Source organism: Lepisosteus oculatus, chromosome 25 (assembly GCF_040954835.1).
Source record: "Lepisosteus oculatus isolate fLepOcu1 chromosome 25, fLepOcu1.hap2, whole genome shotgun sequence".
Classification (NCBI taxonomy): Eukaryota; Metazoa; Chordata; class Actinopteri; order Semionotiformes; family Lepisosteidae; genus Lepisosteus; species Lepisosteus oculatus.
In genome coordinates, this window is record NC_090720.1 from 11,236,837 (window position 1) to 11,253,696 (window position 16,860).

Consider the following 16,860-nt stretch of genomic DNA (forward strand, 5'->3'; position numbering starts at 1 on the left):
TAGGAAGCGCGCACCGCACGTCTCGGAGCGTCAGAGAGGCGCGTACGTTACGTGAGTACTTCGGTCCCCAAAACAAGTTTGAAAGTGAAGGAGGAAAATATAGATGGGGAACGGGGAGGGGGGGGGACAGGTGACAACTGGCAACCGGACTAACGCAGACTATCAAAAATGAGGAATGAAACGCAAAAGAAATGGAAAAATAAAAACAAATTACCAGTCGCATGTCCAGCCGTTTGTTGGTAAAGGCACACGAACTCCGAATGCAAAGAATAAAGACAGGTTTGAACAGTACCCGGGAAGAACGAACTAATCACAAATTCATATTGAAAGGGATCTGAATAAATTAAAGATTTCTCGAACTTTCCATCTGGTAGCAGTGCCTGGCTCCAGGTCCACTAAAACAGCAATGATTAAAAGAAAACGTGCTTTTTTATTCCACACTAAACTGGCTGCTCTAATGGTCTACCGGTAATGAAGTTACATTGGTGGAAAACCGAGAAATCTCTTCTTTTTCGTCCATTTGTGCATTTCGAAAAATAAGTTTTGCCTTTGATTGTACTGGTAGTTGTGCGAATCAACTATCAACTACCGATTCACTGTGGATGCAAGCACAGGGTTTGTTTTCGACATCTGTGATCGATCAAATATACCGTACGGAGCCAAGCATGCATCTCTAGCTAAATACAGTGCCCTGGAAATACGCAACGTGTAGGGCGACGTGTATTTATGTAGATAAAATACCGAATTCGGAGGTTTTTTTAAAGGGGGGTGTGTGCGTTACTGCAATATTTTTGGAGAGCACTTTGTCGACGCCAGGCCGGTGAATCCCCGGCCTATCGTGTCTCGCCATCCCGGGGACGGAGCGCTGTGCAGCGGCGAGAATGGCGCCGCGGCTGCAGCTGGAAAGGGCAGCCTGGCGCTGGATCGAGGCGGTGAAACCCGAGGAGGTGAGCGCGGAGCACATCGAGACGGCGTACCGCATCAGGCTGCCGGCGTGCAAGAGGGGTTCCTGCAGGTAAGGGGGGTTTTGTTGTGCACCTAAAACTCAAACGCCTGCTCGGGGAAGTTTTCAGGTGTAAAATGCAAACTTCATTTCAGCTCCTTTCCGTAGAAGATCGTATCACAGTAGCTGCAGAATCGGCGGGACTGTTTGCCTCTTCGGGCATCTTAATTTGCACGACTTTTTCATGTGACTGCTCGGTTCTTTAAACGTCTCTCGTACAGTAGCAGTGCTGATCTGCTTTCGGAACAAACTCTTCCTTCTGACTTGGCTGACCCCCGCAAGGACTGAGCTGTGGAGAAACAGACTTCAGCCCGACTGTCATCATGCATCTCCCGTGTGTGTTTAAAACCGAACTTTAATAAAACGTCGTTCCATACCTTTTCATTTTCCGTTCTGGAGAAACAGAAACGATCACAAAGGTAGAACGATGACAACGATAAGAAACAATGCTTGACAACTAGTGTCAGATCACCATCTTATTCACACAACATTTTTCAGGATTTACTTTCTCATATGTTCACTATAAAGTCGTGAAATGGCAGAGATCAATATGATTCCCTGGTGCCTAATGTAAGATAAGATCACTTTATCAGCCACATACAATTTCTTGTATTAGGAATTTGTCTTTTCGCAGACCCAAACTTGCTCTCCATGAGACACACAGACAGGGAGAGAGAAGCTGGGGGTCAGAGCGCAGGGTCAGCCAGTTATACGGCACCCCTGGAGCAGCTGGGGTTAGGGGTCTTGCTCAGGGGCCCAACGGAGTAGGATTCCTCTGCCGGCCGCGGGATACGAACCGGCAACCTTCCAGCCACAGACGCAGATCCTCAGCCACAATGCGTGGTGTATTTTGTACGTCTGTGAATTGTTTCTCACTGTTTAGTAGAACTGTGATTTTTCCAGTCTTGGGTCCTCCTTTCAAGACACCTCCCTCAATAATAGTTCTAAACATGAACGATAAAAAAGTGTCATTTTGATGAGCAGTGCTCAATATTAAAAGCAGAGCAGCAGGCCGACAGACCCCCTATTTGAGCAGATTAATTTTACACACTATGTGTCATGGGGTGAATACCTTTGTATCTTTGCATTTGGAAGTGTGTAAACAGCGTGCATGGTGAATATCCATTGTGTTTGTTGTATTAATGGGGTTTAGTAATTAGTTTGGAAACATGACAAGGTTTTGATCAGCTACTAAACCGAAAAAGTCCTCTGTTCTTATTTCTATATGTGGAGACATTGCGGTAATTATTATTGGATAATGCAGTCCAAAAAAGGAATCTCAAAATAGTATGTGTAAGCAGGTACTGTACTGTATGTACTGTAGTCTGATTTCCCTGGATTTTATACCCACCTGTGCAGAAGGAACTGCAAGGCAAATCCCAACTGCTTGGTTGGCATTGGGGAGCACCTCTGGCTGGGAGAGATCGATGAGAATTCCTTCCACAATATCGATGATCCAAATTCGGAAAGAAGAGACAAGGTACCTCACCCCTTGATGTGCTTGTACTTACTGTGATTCACTCATCCTTTTGTACAAGAGCTCGCAGGATGGAAATGTTTTCCAGCTGTTTTATGGCTTTTGTTTCATATCCATCCCTCTTATTCCTTGCTCAGATGTTTTTGCTGTTCTGGTTCAGAAAGGAACAAGTTTTGAAAATAATTTTTCCTCTGGATCAAAAGAAAGGAGCAGGAATAATGAGGGTTCTTAGAGATTATACGTGGCAGGTGGAAGGCTGTTCTTCACTGTCATATTTGTGGCCTCTCATCTCGTTTCCTTCTATTCATCTTTAAAAGAAATGGGTTCTTAAAAGCCATTTTGCTTAAATACATACTAATTCTCAAAACACGACAAGGGATCTATCAGGGAGAGCAGAATCATATCAAAAGATTATAACTGATTATAACAGTCTCTGTAAGTACCTCCATGACATGATTTTTGTGTTTTTTGGGTAATTATACTTTGGTATAGCTCCATATTATGAAAAGTTCAGTATATCAGTTCAGGACACCCAATTGCATGGATTTCTGACAGGTTTAGGACACAAACTTTACTCTGCCTTTTGACTTGATTTGGGCTGATGTTAGGTCACCTTGAATTAGGCATTTTCTCTAATATGTCTCATGTCTTTTCCAGAATACGTTTGTAGGGCTGACCAACCTTGGAGCCACTTGCTATGTGAACACGTTCTTGCAGGTGTGGTTCCACAACCTGGAGCTGCGACAGACTCTCTACCTGTGTCAGAACCCCAGGGCAGAGGAACACGACTTAGATTCAGGTCAGAAATATTGCCCCTCTTCACTCTGATCGTTAGTGTGTGAAGGGAGAATAAAGATAAAAGGTTTGCACCATCAGGAGAGGCATGCATACATTTTCAAAACCTAATTTTAAATGTTTCCGCCTTCAGGCCAGGAAGCATAACAGTCTGTCACAATGTCATGCTTCTCTATCAATGCAGAATTAACCATTTGAAATGCATCACTTGTTCCTTTGCTTTTTCTGTGCAGATTATGAACCGCAGACCATATGTGAACATCTGCAGTACTTATTTGCCTTGCTGCAGAACAGCAATAGACGATACATTGACCCCTCAGGTCTTGTGAAGGCACTAGGGCTAGATACGGGGCAACAGCAGGTATGCTTTATGAAAAACAATCTTTTTTTTTGGGGGGACAGGTACTTCAATGTTTTTGCTGAACATTTGTTTTGGTGATGGGTGGCATGGTGGTGCTGTGGTTATCATTGCTGGGTTCAATTCTGGACCTTGTGCTATCTGTGTGAAGTTCGCATGTTCACTCTGTGTTTGTGTGGGTCTTCTTTGGGTGCTCTGGTTTCCTCTCGCTGTCCGAAGATGCACAGTTAGGTAAACTGGCTTCTGGGAAAACTGTCATTGGTGTGAGGCTGAGTGTGTGCGCGTGTCTGTGTGTGCCCTGCGATGAACAGGATTCCTGTCCAGGTTGTAGCCCCACCTTGATCCATTTACTTGCTGAAACAGGTTCCTGCGCAACCCTGATTTGAAAGAAGCAGTTAGAAAGTGGCCGGATTCATTTTGGTCATGTTACTAGACAAGTGTTTACGTTTTGCCAGCATCAGCTTTTAAAGTTATCATTGCTATGTGGGAACCTGATAGACTATATTCTGTAAGCCCCAGTGGTGTTTCCCTGCCTGCGGTTAAAGCATATTTTTCCTGCTTCTAGGATGCCCAGGAATTCTCAAAGCTCTTCTTGTCACTGTTGGAAGATACACTTTCCAAACAGAAGAACCCAAACTTGCAGAATGTCATACAGCAGCAGTTCTGTGGACAGTTCGCCTACGTTACTGTGTACGTTCCACACGGGTTTTGCTGCCTGAAGTGTAAATCTCCTTCGCTGTGCCTAACAACTCCCGAAACCTGGATTTTCCATCTCCATCTCCAACGTTGCAACTTTTCCTGACAAATGAAAATCTCAGAAGTTACAATTCGTCTACATTTTTAATTTTTTTTTTGTATTGGAATTGGCCAGAAGTGTGCTTTATGTTATGTGCGTTATGTGATAACAGTGGTGGTGAATAGCATGCTTTCAGGTTGTTTTAAATATCCTGGGATCAACTTGCTTCTGGAATCGGCTTATATCCTTCTGACCTTACTCACTCCTCTGAACATTTGTCTTCCACGGTTTTCTGTTTTTTCCGTATTAAATAGTCTCACAATCATACTCTATACTGCTCCATTAAAGCAATTGACTCCGAAAATGTGAGTCTTAATTAAGTTTTTTTTTTTACAGGGCCAGTTCAACATTACTGTGATTTCTTTTAGATTTTCTAGCACTTACTCTGGACATCTTTTCATGTTAATTGTTCACACACGGTGTTGCAACTGACAAAAGTTCAGTTTCAGTTCTTAATGTGATTTGTTAGTTTCGTTTCTTGAAAAAAGCTGTGTGTAGTACAGAGCTTCTTAAGGTCCCCTGACTGCGTTTGCAGGTTAGATCGTGACAGGGGTTGCATGTACAGAATCGCAACACAGAACTGATTCTGCAGGTTGCACATTTTTTCTTTTTGAAAATATTTTGCCTTATTTTACCTATTTTTATATTCTTTTTGAAGGTGTCAAAAATGCCTGATAAAAACACAATACCTAAAAAAGTGTGTGAAACATGAAAGTACTTTTTTCTTTTTTTGATTATGTACGAGACTTATTCAGTAGTAATTTAAATTTTGTAATTTCAGGTGTAACCACTGTGGCCGTGAATCACAGCTTTTGTCCCGCTTCTATGAGCTGGAGCTTAACATTCAAGGGCACAAGCAGCTTACAGACTGCGTGACTGAGTTTCTCAAGGTAAATCACTCATAAATCTTCTGCATTTGGAGCACAAATCTCCTTTTTTAAAAGAACATTCATTTTTTTTTGCGGACTTTACATACATTGTAATTCCTTTGTTAGGATGCAAACAATGCTCAGTGCAAGCACTGTTAAGACCGTGCATTTTTATTTTGTGATATCACAGTGTAGGGTCGCCGTGCGACATATCACATAGAAGGGACATATGTTGTATATGACATGGGAGCTGTCAATTGCGATTTGCCTTTGCTGTGAGTGTAAGTAAGAGGAAAAGCCATTTATGGTACTGAAGCAATTATTACATTTTTTCTTAGGTACATAGCGAAATGTTTAACATTGTTAAAATTACAGGGTGTTGTCAAGTGCCGTTTCCATAATGTGAATTGACTATAGAGTGGTTGATTTATTAGAGAACTCTTTTTCCAGACAGTGTTGGCTATAACGTGACTCAAGCACACTGGGACTAATCACAGGCGTGGAGTAAAAACTGTTGTGCGTCAACAACACGCGCTTGGAATGCTGGGGTATTCTCTTGCACACCCGCACGCAGTGACGTTCTGTATCTGTGCTCCGTGACTATATTTTCATTGGTTGGATGTATTCCTATTAAATATTGCTGTTACAGTGTGTGGCAAGGGTCTGAATGATCAGCTCATGCATGAGGCCCAAGTGAAAAGGAAAGCTGTTACTCTGGAACAGAACATCGAAGTTATAAAGTGATATGATTTGAGCTGGGATGAGTAGTGTCGTGACAAAAACTCTTACGAAAAATGTTGTCTCGCCCACCTCCACTGCAGAAATTCTCAGCCCTTAGCGATGGAAATACTGATGCATATTATGCATTATTTTATCTTTTTTTTCCTCTGTTTCCTGTTTAAAATGATCACAAAAATACATAATGCAGAAGACATGCACAAACTAATAATATGGCCGATTACTGTAGAAAAAAGACCATTGATATCGTGAATCCAAGCTCTGTCCCCTCACCCCTTAATACCCATTGAACTAATGGTTTCTTCAATGTGGCTTTTATATTGCAGTGTTCTCTAAGAACACAGCAATTGTGTTATTGCAGAAATGCCAATAATTGTGCGTAATTGACTTCCATTTCCCTTTAGTTTAGGCTTTCCATTTTCTAAAGGGGCAACAACAGAAATATGTAAAACATAAAATTGATGCACAGTATTGATAGCTTGTTTTTATTTCTTATTCATAAAAAAAGTGGACGTGACCTTTGTTTTGTGTCTACAAAGCATCCCAACATTCAGAGTGTGCCTACCAGAAAATGGATTCTTGCCATATTGCTGTTCATCTGTGTGAAGTTAAAGTAACGTGGGCAATAGCTCTTGTATGGTATCGTGTGTGTACGTGTTCCTCTTGCTCCAAAATGTCATTTTTGTCTCAATCGTCTCTACAGGAAGAAAAACTGGAAGGGGACAACCGCTATTTCTGCGAGAGCTGTCAGAGTAAGCAGAATGCCACAAGAAGAATAAAACTCCAGAGTCTTCCTCGCACCCTTAACCTACAGCTCATGAGATTCGTCTTCGACAGGTGAGCTCTGCACTGCAGCTCTGAGTAGTGGAACATTCAGACATCCCCCAACAACACTGCTCTTTAGTACTGGTGTATAGACAAAGGGCAGATTTGGTTCACAGTATGGGAACTGACTTGATTTCCTTGCAAGGCTTACATAGATAAGATCACGCTCATAGTGTATGTTACCACTAGTGCCCAGTGATGTGAGACATGTACAACGCATGCAGAATGGCATTTTTTATGGTTATCCACAAGTGATTGCCCACAATGCTTATAAAATAAGTAAAATTGTGTACAAAATAAATGAATGTATAGTACCATAACTGTTGGGCCTACATATTTTATTTTACTTCTGTATCTGCTTTTTTGTGTTTGCTTTTTTATATTTAGAGTGTCTTCATACGAGTGTTAAGTAATTCTGCTGTGATGGGCAGCAACAGTTTTTGTGAAAATACTTTTCATATAAAAACAGGACAGAAATACTACTTTGAATATCAGGTTTTTGGAGGTATACTACAATACGTTGGCATACAGTAGGTCTCAGAAACTGTCGGATGTTTTCATATTTTTTTAAATGAATGGGTTAGAACTGTAAAAATGATAAAGTATAGCCATGTCACCTGTAACTTTATTACAGCAACTGCAGTAAAAATGGCAAACAATCTATACATGCAATAAAGTGTGCCAGTAATACAATATTATGTGGTTGAATCACCACCACTACATAAACTATTACTATTGTGAGCTATAGAGAAGGAGCTGTTGTAAAATAGTAGAAAGTTTGTTTGTAGCATCACCTTTTGTGTAATCAGTGGAAGGAACAATTGTAAAACCTCATTAAAAATATCAACTGGAAGCATAGACAGAATACTAATCTTAAATTTAAAATCTTCAACTACATATTAAAATGTAAACACTTTTAATTTTTACCATGGTGTATACTGTGTATACACATAATACATTTTGTTGTTAATTTCTCTTTTAAAACATTCTGAGATATATGGGGTAATATAGGGTAGTATTTATTCCTTGGCTGAAAAGAGAAGAGAGAAAACGCAACGTTTCGGCTGTGAAGCTTCCTCTTTTCTCTTTTCAGCAGGGAATAAACCTATTACTTGTTCCTTTGCAGACTACGCATGCTGACACAGCTCCCCACCTGAACTACTTAATTCCTTGGCTGTTTGCTTGCTCTTCTGATCCGTATGAAAAATGAATTGTTCCACTTTCTTGTCAGTTCAGTAAGGTGATTGTATGTCAAGGGTTTCTTTCCTTCTGAAGCTAAAGCTGTTACATTGTGAGCTTGAGTGCGGTGTACTCTACTCCTGGACATAGTTTCTAGCTCTAACATAGTTTCTAGTTTCTTAACACAGGTGGAAGCTGAGTATGATAATGTTGTGTTTGATTTTTTTGTGTATGATCTGTTTAGGCAAACTGGTCATAAGAAGAAGTTGAACACATTCATTAGCTTTCCTGAAACCTTGGACATGGGTCCCTTCTTGGAACGGAACGGTAATTGTGCTATTTACGTTTTTAAATGAAACGCCGTTAAGTGTTGGGCAGCACAGTGATGCAGTGTCATCCTTTTTGTCTGGCATCTCGCTCTGCCTCTTGAAAAGTAAATAATGGATGAAAACAGGTCCTCAGCACGCTGCCAAATTAAATGTAATTGCTTATAAAGAAAGAAAAGCAGGTTTTTAATAAGGCCATTCATTTAAATATAAATGAATAATTTATCCTGCACCCTTTTTACATATATTTCTTTAGAAAATCAACCAGGTGATCTCAATAATTCTGACTGGCAGTACAATATATATTTTTATCAATACAGGACTATATATCTTAACCTTTTTGAGAAACGTTTTTTGACTTTTTATTACTGTTGCCAGTCAATTTGTCTTCCATTCAGTGTTAGTTAATTATAATTAGAACTAACTCATGGCAATGAAATCTGTTTTGTTACCTTTCTGTTTCCATTTCCGTATGAATATTGAAAAGAAATGCATCTGGTGAGCATTGATTCTCAAAGGCGCTGACAAAGTCCACACGCTTGTTTTCTTCACAATGATTGATGAAACAAGGACCAGATACACAAGTAACCACATGAAATTGAATTTAAACTCGAAGATAGGAAGAACGTCTTCACCCCATGGGTTCAAGGAGTTTGGAAAAGCTAACCAGCCGTTGGACTGAAGCTGATACACAGGCTTTGATCCAGAAATGGCTGGATGAGGTCTTTGCATCAGATGGCTACTATCAGATTATGTTTGAGGCACTATGGTTTTGTCTGCTTGACAGACTATAGGTTGCAAGGCCTACATCATGTACTGAATGTAGCAGAACCCATGCACGTTGCTTTGAATTCATTTTTATGCTAGCAGGGTCTATTGAGTAATTGACCGTTGTTTTTGATTTGTACTTCTGCTAGATGTGAAATGCGTCTATGAGCTGACCGCAGTGCTGATTCACCGAGGTGTGAGCGCCTACTCTGGTCACTACATTGCCCACGTGCGGGACACCAGGACTAATGACTGGTACAAGTTTAACGATGAAGAGATTGAGAAAATGGAGGGCAAGAAACTTCAGCTGGGAATCGAGGAAGATATAGGTAAGTTGCTTAGAGGAGCACAAGGAAGCACTTGGAGGAACTCCTGAATCCGCTGGACGGCGGACATGCCTTCCTTTCAGGATGCAGTGGCAGAAGCCTCTGGTGGGACTGGGTCCATTTCTGTGGCTGAGGTCCCAGTGGTGACGAAACAGACCCGTAGCGGCAGGGCAGCAGGAGTGGATGAGATCTGGCCAGTAACACTGAAGGTGCAGGACACTGCTGGGGTGTCATGGGTAACGGGTCTCTTCATGTTTACGTGGAAGGCGGGACAGTGCCTCTGGATTGGCAGACTGGGGTGATGGTCCCCATTTATAAAAAGGTGGACCAGAGGGTGTGTTCCAGCTACAGAGGGATCCCCAGCCTCCCTGGGAAAGCCTGTGCCAGGGCGCTGGAAAGGAGACTCGGCCTGATAGTCGACCCTCAAATACAGGAGGAACAATGTGGATTCCTTGCTGGCCATGGAGCAGTAGACCAACTCTCTCTCCTCCCACGGATACCTGAGGGGGCATGGGAAATTGCCCCCCCCCCAGCTGTCTACAGGTTTTGTGGATTTGGAGAAGGCTACTCTGGGGTGTCTTTCGGGAGGTGTTGGCTGCGGGTGTATGGGGTGTGAGGGCTGCTGCTGCATGCTTCCAGTCTCTGGATTTGCAAAACGAAAGTCGAGCACTTTCGAGGTGGACCTCCAAAGGCACAACTGGTCTCCTTTCCTGTTCATGGGTGTCAAGGACAGGACATCGTGTCTCAGCCGAGGTCTGGAGTGTGTCCGGTTCGGAGACTTAAGGGGCTGCATCTCGGCTGTTTGCGGATGATGTTGTCCTGTGTGCCTCATCTGACTGCGATCAGGTGTGCAGCCAGTCTACAGCTCCAAATCGGAGGTCTTGGTTCTGTCCTGGAAAGAATTGGCTGTCCCGCTGAGGGAGGAGCAGCTGCCCCAAGTGGAGGAGTTTAAGTACCATGGGGTTGTATTCACAAAAGTTTGGATTGAGGGGATCACGGAATTGATCAGTAGATTGGTGCAGCCACTGTACTGCTCAGAGTTGGATTTTTGGACAAAGCTCTCAGTTTTCCGGTCGATCTACATCCCTATCCTCTCCTATGGTCACAAGCTATGGGCAGTGACTAAAATAATGAGTTAGCGGGTACAAGTGAAGTAAGGTTTTTCTGTGGGGCTGCTGGGCTTGCTCACCATGAGAGAGTGAGGAGCTCAGAAATCCGAGTGGACCTCTGGATCGAGAGGTGAGGATGCATCCCAGGTGCCTCCCGTGGGATGTGTACCAGGCATGGCCTACTGGGAAGAGACCTGGGGCAGACACAGGACAAGCTGGAAGGTTATTTCTCTCAGCTGGCCCGGTAACACCTGGGAATCCCCCAGGAGGAGCTGGAGGCTGCTGCTTGGGAAAGGTCTGCTCTGGTCAGCCTGTTACCATCATGACCCTCACCAGGAGTAAGCAGTTAGACAATGGATGGATGTGTAGAATTAGGCGTTACTATTATTTTGTCCACCCCCTGTAGATTGTACTTTGCCACATAAATGGTAACTAATATAGGTCTGTAAAGAGTTAACCTGTATCAGCACGAGAGCTGCAAAGTAGAGAATAATCGCATGCAGAAAAGTAGAAAGCAAAAACACATAATTTTAGAGTGCCCCATCCTTGGTGTGTATGTGCTGCAGATTTAATAAATTGCTTACACTTATATAGCGCTTTTCTGGACACTCCACTCAAAGTGCTTTACAGGTAATGGGGATCCCCTCCACCACCACCAGTGTGCAGCCCCACCTGGATGATGCAACGGCAGCCAAAGTGCGCCAGAACACTCCCCACACATCAGCTCTCAGTGGGGAGGAGAACAGAGTAATGAAGTCAATTCATAGATGGGGATTATAAGGAGGCCATGATTGGTAAGGGCCAATAGGAAATTTGGCCAGTACGCCGAGGTTACACCCCTACTCTTTTCAAGAGACGCCCTGGGATTTTTAATGACCACAGAGAGTCAGGACCTCGGTTTTATGTCTCATCTGAAGGACGGCCCCTGTTTACGGTATAGTGTCCCCTTCACTATAATGGGGCATTAGGACCCACATGGACAGCAGGGTGAGCGCTGAGCTCCAGTGGGTTGCCGGTTTTGTGTTGCAGAGTGATATGGCTGCTGGCATAGAGGAAGTTAACTAAATGCTCTCTTCTGGTTTTAAATGTTGAAATTTTTCTCTATGGTGATCCTTTCACATAGAAACAATCCTTTCGTGTCTTAGTGTCAATTGAACAAAGAAATGTTTTAAATGGCAATTTATTCCCATTTACTTAGTCACTATTTTATTTTTTTAGCAGAAACGTCGAAGTCTCAAACACGTAAACCCAAGTGCAGTAAAGGTTTCCACTGTTCACGGAATGCGTACATGTTAGTCTACAAACTGCAGAACGAAGACAAAGATCAAGCTGAGATTAATGTTCAGGTACCAGGTAAGTGGACCGCAATTCTTGGCGGGGAGTCTGAAAGATGCTCAGTGCGAAGCACTGTGATCCTGCAGGATCTGAGAATCCTGGGATTTTATGTAATCCACTGTGAGGTGCTGTCTGATGTTTGCTTATTCTCCTGTTTTCCAGTCACATACACAGATGTGTGAAACTCTTTGGTATACTGTTGTAGCAGAAAAGCAGTGCAGTCTGTATAGCTGAAATAGATCACTGTATATAGCAAAGTTTTTGTATATCTTGTTCTTGTATATCTGAATTATTATGAAATTACCAGATTATTTTTCCACAACGTAGGCTGTGAAAGTCAAAATTCTTTGTTGTGTGCTTTCATCTATTAAAATAGTGATTTAAGTAGCCTTTATAAACTCCCTTTTGTAAGGGGTAGATTTACCGCCATTTCTTACAGTACAATCAGTTATTGTTGCTTTGAGGAGCATGGGATTCCTGTTAAACTAAGTGTCTAATCTGAATTGCAATCAAAAGCTTTCCTGCAGAAGCTGGTGGAAAGGGACAACAAGAAGTTTGAGGAGTGGTGTATGGAAATGGCTGACATGCGAAAGCAGAGTGTAGACAAGGGCAAAGCCAAACACGAAGAGGTGAAGGAGCTCTACGAATTGTTACCTGCTGAAGACGGTCTGTAAAATCATTCTCGTACAGTATCACATTTCAGACAAACGGTTAAGAGGGCTGTGAGTTTAAAATGCTACGTTGAAGCTACAAAAATGCCTTCCGTTACAGTGATGTTTCTCCCAGGGAGTTGTTCTGTGCATGATAATAACCTTCAACATCTGTGCCTTAAACTGCCATATCTCACACAGAGATGCTTCCCAAGTTAAAGACTTGGTGACATCAGTGAGCTCATGACAGTCAGAGTCACTTAGTTATTATATAACTTTGTACATCCGTACAAAACTACAAGTTATAACTGGGTTACGCCAGTTATAATCCTGGTGGAGATATCTGTTAGCTTGCGTTGTAAAATATGTCTCTGTGATTATAGCCATGAAATATGCATAAAACATCATCCCTTTCTGGTATGTTCTGTTTGATACACACTGTAAAGTGGTTTGATGTAAAGAAATGTTTACAGGTTTGTTAAAACCCATGGCATTTGATGTTTCTTGAATACCATTTGATCTATCGAGAAGCATTAAAAATGCAACCGATGCTGCTGGTTCCAATATTCGTGTTACATTTCTAATGCCTCTCGGTATATTACAATGTGATTTCCATTAGCTGGCAAAAGTACTGAACTACAAACTCATTTCAATCAAAATTGTGATTAAAGTTCAGGTTTACTGTCCTTCAAAAAATTATGTATTACCTGTGTTTCTTTACTAGCTGCTTAATGTGTTAAGATTTATGTTGGATGTTTGCCTGATTTTATTAACAATTCAGAGCACTTTTATTTGCTTACTGTCTTCAGGAGTATAGAGAATTTCAGACCTCTCCCCATTGAAATGGTCACTCTCTGAATGGAAAAATAATACAAACTCTATATCTTATAACATATTATTGTAGCCCAGTCAAACCTTTGCTTTATATTAAGCTTTCTAATTGTCTGTGTTTTTATGAATGAATGCTGTGCATGTGTTATGCTTAGCCTTTATATCTGTTCCCATAATCAATGCTTTGTTTCTAACTATTTTGTAGGCCAGCCTTTTGAATTTGTCCCGCTGGATTGGCTAAAGAAATGGCTGGATGATTCCACTGTTACCAAATCTATTGACAACTCTAAGTTCCTCTGTTCTCATGGGAAGCTACACCCAGACAAAATAGGAGATGTGAAACGGATATCTTTAAAAGCTGCAGAAGTTTTCTTTCTTAGATATGGAGGAAGTCCCAGATTAGATGGTAAGACATTCAAAAGTATTGGATTTTTAACTATTGCGAAATCTACCCTGTGCTTAGATTCTTCCCAGGTGTCAGTCGTAATATTAAGGAGCAGAAGTAACGTCAGTCATTTAGGCCTGGACAGGACTGAAAACAAGTCATTGTTAAATACACAACGCCAACATTTTTGGTTAAAACGCGATCTAAGCTTAGATTCTAAATTTTCAGTGAGGCTCTTGACCTTTGAGCAAATTAAGGTTCACGTTTCTCTGATTTCCTTTGTGTTTGGGGACTTCCATTAACATTTTTAGGCCACTCCTCGTGGATGTTTTGCTTTTTGGTCAGATTTTGATGTAATAACCGAGATTTTTTTCCTTTTTTCATTCCGTGTAGCTTCATCACTCTGTCAGGACTGTGTAGTACAGCGGTGTCGAGTGCTGCGACTAAAAAACCAGTTAAATGAGGATTATAAGGTTATTTCCAACCTTGTAAAAGTTGCAGTAAGCAGGTAACCATAACATTTTTAAGACCAATGAATTACCAAAGACAAGAACAAAACAATGATGGACACAGGCTAAGGCCACAGGGCTCATCTTGCTCTTTGCTCTTTTGGATGTAAACAGTTTAAAAAAATCTATCAAGCTGTTTCTTCAAAGATCCCTTCGTGTCAGTTTCAATAGCTAAGGAGTTGGTTCCAGGTTCCAGCTGTTTTCTGTGTGAGAAGCACGTCTTGTTTGTTCCAAGTTTAATTTCTATATGTGTGCCTGGGTTTTTGTACTGTTTCTAAACTTAGAAAAGTCCCCCATATTCAGTTTCATTCAGTGTCTCACACATTCCAACATTATCTTCTCCCCTCCAAGCTTAATAGACTTAGTTCCTGGAATCTGTTTGAGTATGATGCAATTGTCTGCCTTAAAGCTATATACTATTATAAAAGTCAAGTTATTAGAAGGAAAACAAATCTTGATTTCTTCCATTTTTCCTCTTGAGAAAAACAAAAGCCACATGCTGTTGGGTATTGTAGTAAGGGGTGTCACTTCCTTAAAGAGCTGTGAAAGAGAATGCATCATCGAATCCATCACTGTCTGGTTGGACTTGCATGTTTCCAGACGGTTTTTGCTCGGTTTTCCAAACGCTGTCTTTGGAGTGACTGCAAATGCCTAATGTTTGAACGGCTGTTTTGAAGTAACGAGGGGTTCTGGATCGGCAAGGCCTCTCTCCGAAGCTGGCGGCAGCTGGCCCTGGAGCAGCTGGAGGAAGACGAGGAGGAATCCAAGCACACTAATGGGAAGACCAATGGGGAAGGCCCAGCAGTCCTGGAGGCCAAGGGTAGGTTATTTTCAGTGAAAGGAGACCCTATTGGCTTATCTGTTATCATCAAAGAGCAAAGGGACATTAATATAACTGACATCTGGGAGACACTGTCCATTGCAGCTCAACTGTTTGTAGAGACCAGATCCCTGAATTTTATTTTACTGTGCCTGGCCCTTACATTGAGTCAGAAATGACCATACATGACATAAAACAAGGCATTGCTAAGGCTTGGAAAATGCAGACAAAACAGAGCTTCTATAATACTTTTCTAACTTTGTGTCCTGACGTGCACTTGTGAACTGTGCTGTTGATGAACACCTCCCAGGTGTCCTCTGTAGGATGCACAAATGCTAACGGTAAACAAAAAGTCATTTCCCACAATTCTAAGCCTACTTATCTGTTGTCTAGAAGTTGTGATTCTTATTGTAATCAGACCGACTAACCACTTAAAAAACACTTAGCAGTGCCCACTGATGTATAACAATTTGAACCTAATTTCCGTTAATTTTGTTTTTGACAGTAATTTTTTTCAAAACTTTCAGTGACATATCTTTTAAAACAGATGGAGCAGTTCCTGAGAACCAAGAGGCAGAAGATGAAGAGAATTTAAATTTCAACGAAGACATACTCTGTGCACATGGTTTGTAATGAATTGCTTTGTTTTTGTGGTTTTGGAAAAGGGGGTGATTTGAAAGTTGCGTGGCTATAACTGTGCTGTTGGACATCGTTTTTTTTAAGGAAAATGTATTTCCTTGCAGTGCTGTTTATCACTAAGTAATGGACCATAATTTAGAATATACACACCGCATTTATACAAACATGATTAAAGTTTCTTGGAGATTTTGTTGAAATTGAGGAAGCTCATTTCTGTATGATAGTGTAGTGTTTCCCAGCCCTGGCCCCAGAGGGACCCTACAGGTTTTCATTCCAGCTGAGCTCATCTGCTTGCTTGCTCATCAGACTTTATAACTTCCATCAGTCAGTCCTGTCCAAAATACCATAATTCGAAGGAACTCTGTCCAACAGCGTCCACACATGGAACTTAACTCTTTCTTCGTCTTGCTTGTCATTGTTTCCGGCTACTTAAACTAGAATTCCTGATGAACAGATTCAGGAGGAACTCCCTGTATGAGCGTTTTTTCCTCCTGCAGAGGGAGTGTTGGTCAAGCGAGTTGATAGCAAGTACAAATCCAGTTGGGCCTTTTTACAGTTGAAAGTATATTTTCAAAGATGTACCAGATATAAAACTGAAATTGGTTAGCCTGTGATTAAGAATTTGACGAAGCAAATGCCAGGGGAGATGATATAGCAGGAAAGTGGTTCCCTTATCTTATTGTGCTACAGGACTTAATGCACGATATTTGCCCAGTCCAGGAATAAACATTATAATCCAATACATGCTATTCCAGCACCTGCCAATAGTATATCTTATGTTAGTTTAAAATAAATTAAGATCCATGTCTTTTCCTTTAAAAAGGTGGCCTTTGCATATCAGAAAATGACAGAAAGCTCATTTCTAGTGAAGTCTGGAGGAAACTGAAAGTGTATTTTCCAAAAGCACCAGAGTTTTCAAGCACACAGGACTCTTGTCAAGAGTGCATGGTGAGTAAAGAGATATGCCACCATTGGTAAGGAAAAAATAATGCACTGTGTATTGTGTAGTCAGCTAACGTAGGTAAAGAGAAGTTAAGAGACATAGAAGTCAAGAACAACATAACATACTTTTTCAGCTCCGTCAGCAAATTCATGTTTTAATGTATCAAGAATTTAACATAA

At 41.5% G+C, this 16,860-nt stretch overlaps 1 protein-coding gene across 3 annotated transcripts in view; it reads left to right on the forward strand.

Moving 5' to 3' along the window:
- Positions 1-33: 33 nt before the first annotated feature.
- usp48 (ubiquitin specific peptidase 48) overlaps positions 34-16,860 on the forward strand; it is a 28,940-nt gene continuing 12,113 nt past the window's right edge. The window contains exons 1-16 of one of the 3 annotated variants that reach the window (XM_006641882.3): positions 34-1,015; positions 2,363-2,483; positions 3,138-3,279; positions 3,509-3,636; positions 4,199-4,323; positions 5,211-5,319; positions 6,740-6,873; positions 8,285-8,367; positions 9,284-9,463; positions 11,788-11,922; positions 12,421-12,570; positions 13,591-13,791; positions 14,164-14,278; positions 14,957-15,099; positions 15,647-15,724; positions 16,562-16,686. In XM_006641882.3, the coding sequence (XP_006641945.1) occupies positions 882-1,015; positions 2,363-2,483; positions 3,138-3,279; positions 3,509-3,636; positions 4,199-4,323; positions 5,211-5,319; positions 6,740-6,873; positions 8,285-8,367; positions 9,284-9,463; positions 11,788-11,922; positions 12,421-12,570; positions 13,591-13,791; positions 14,164-14,278; positions 14,957-15,099; positions 15,647-15,724; positions 16,562-16,686 (2,103 nt within the window). In that variant the 5' untranslated portion in view covers positions 34-881. The other 2 variants (XM_015336861.2, XM_069183635.1) reach the window with 2 other exon arrangements.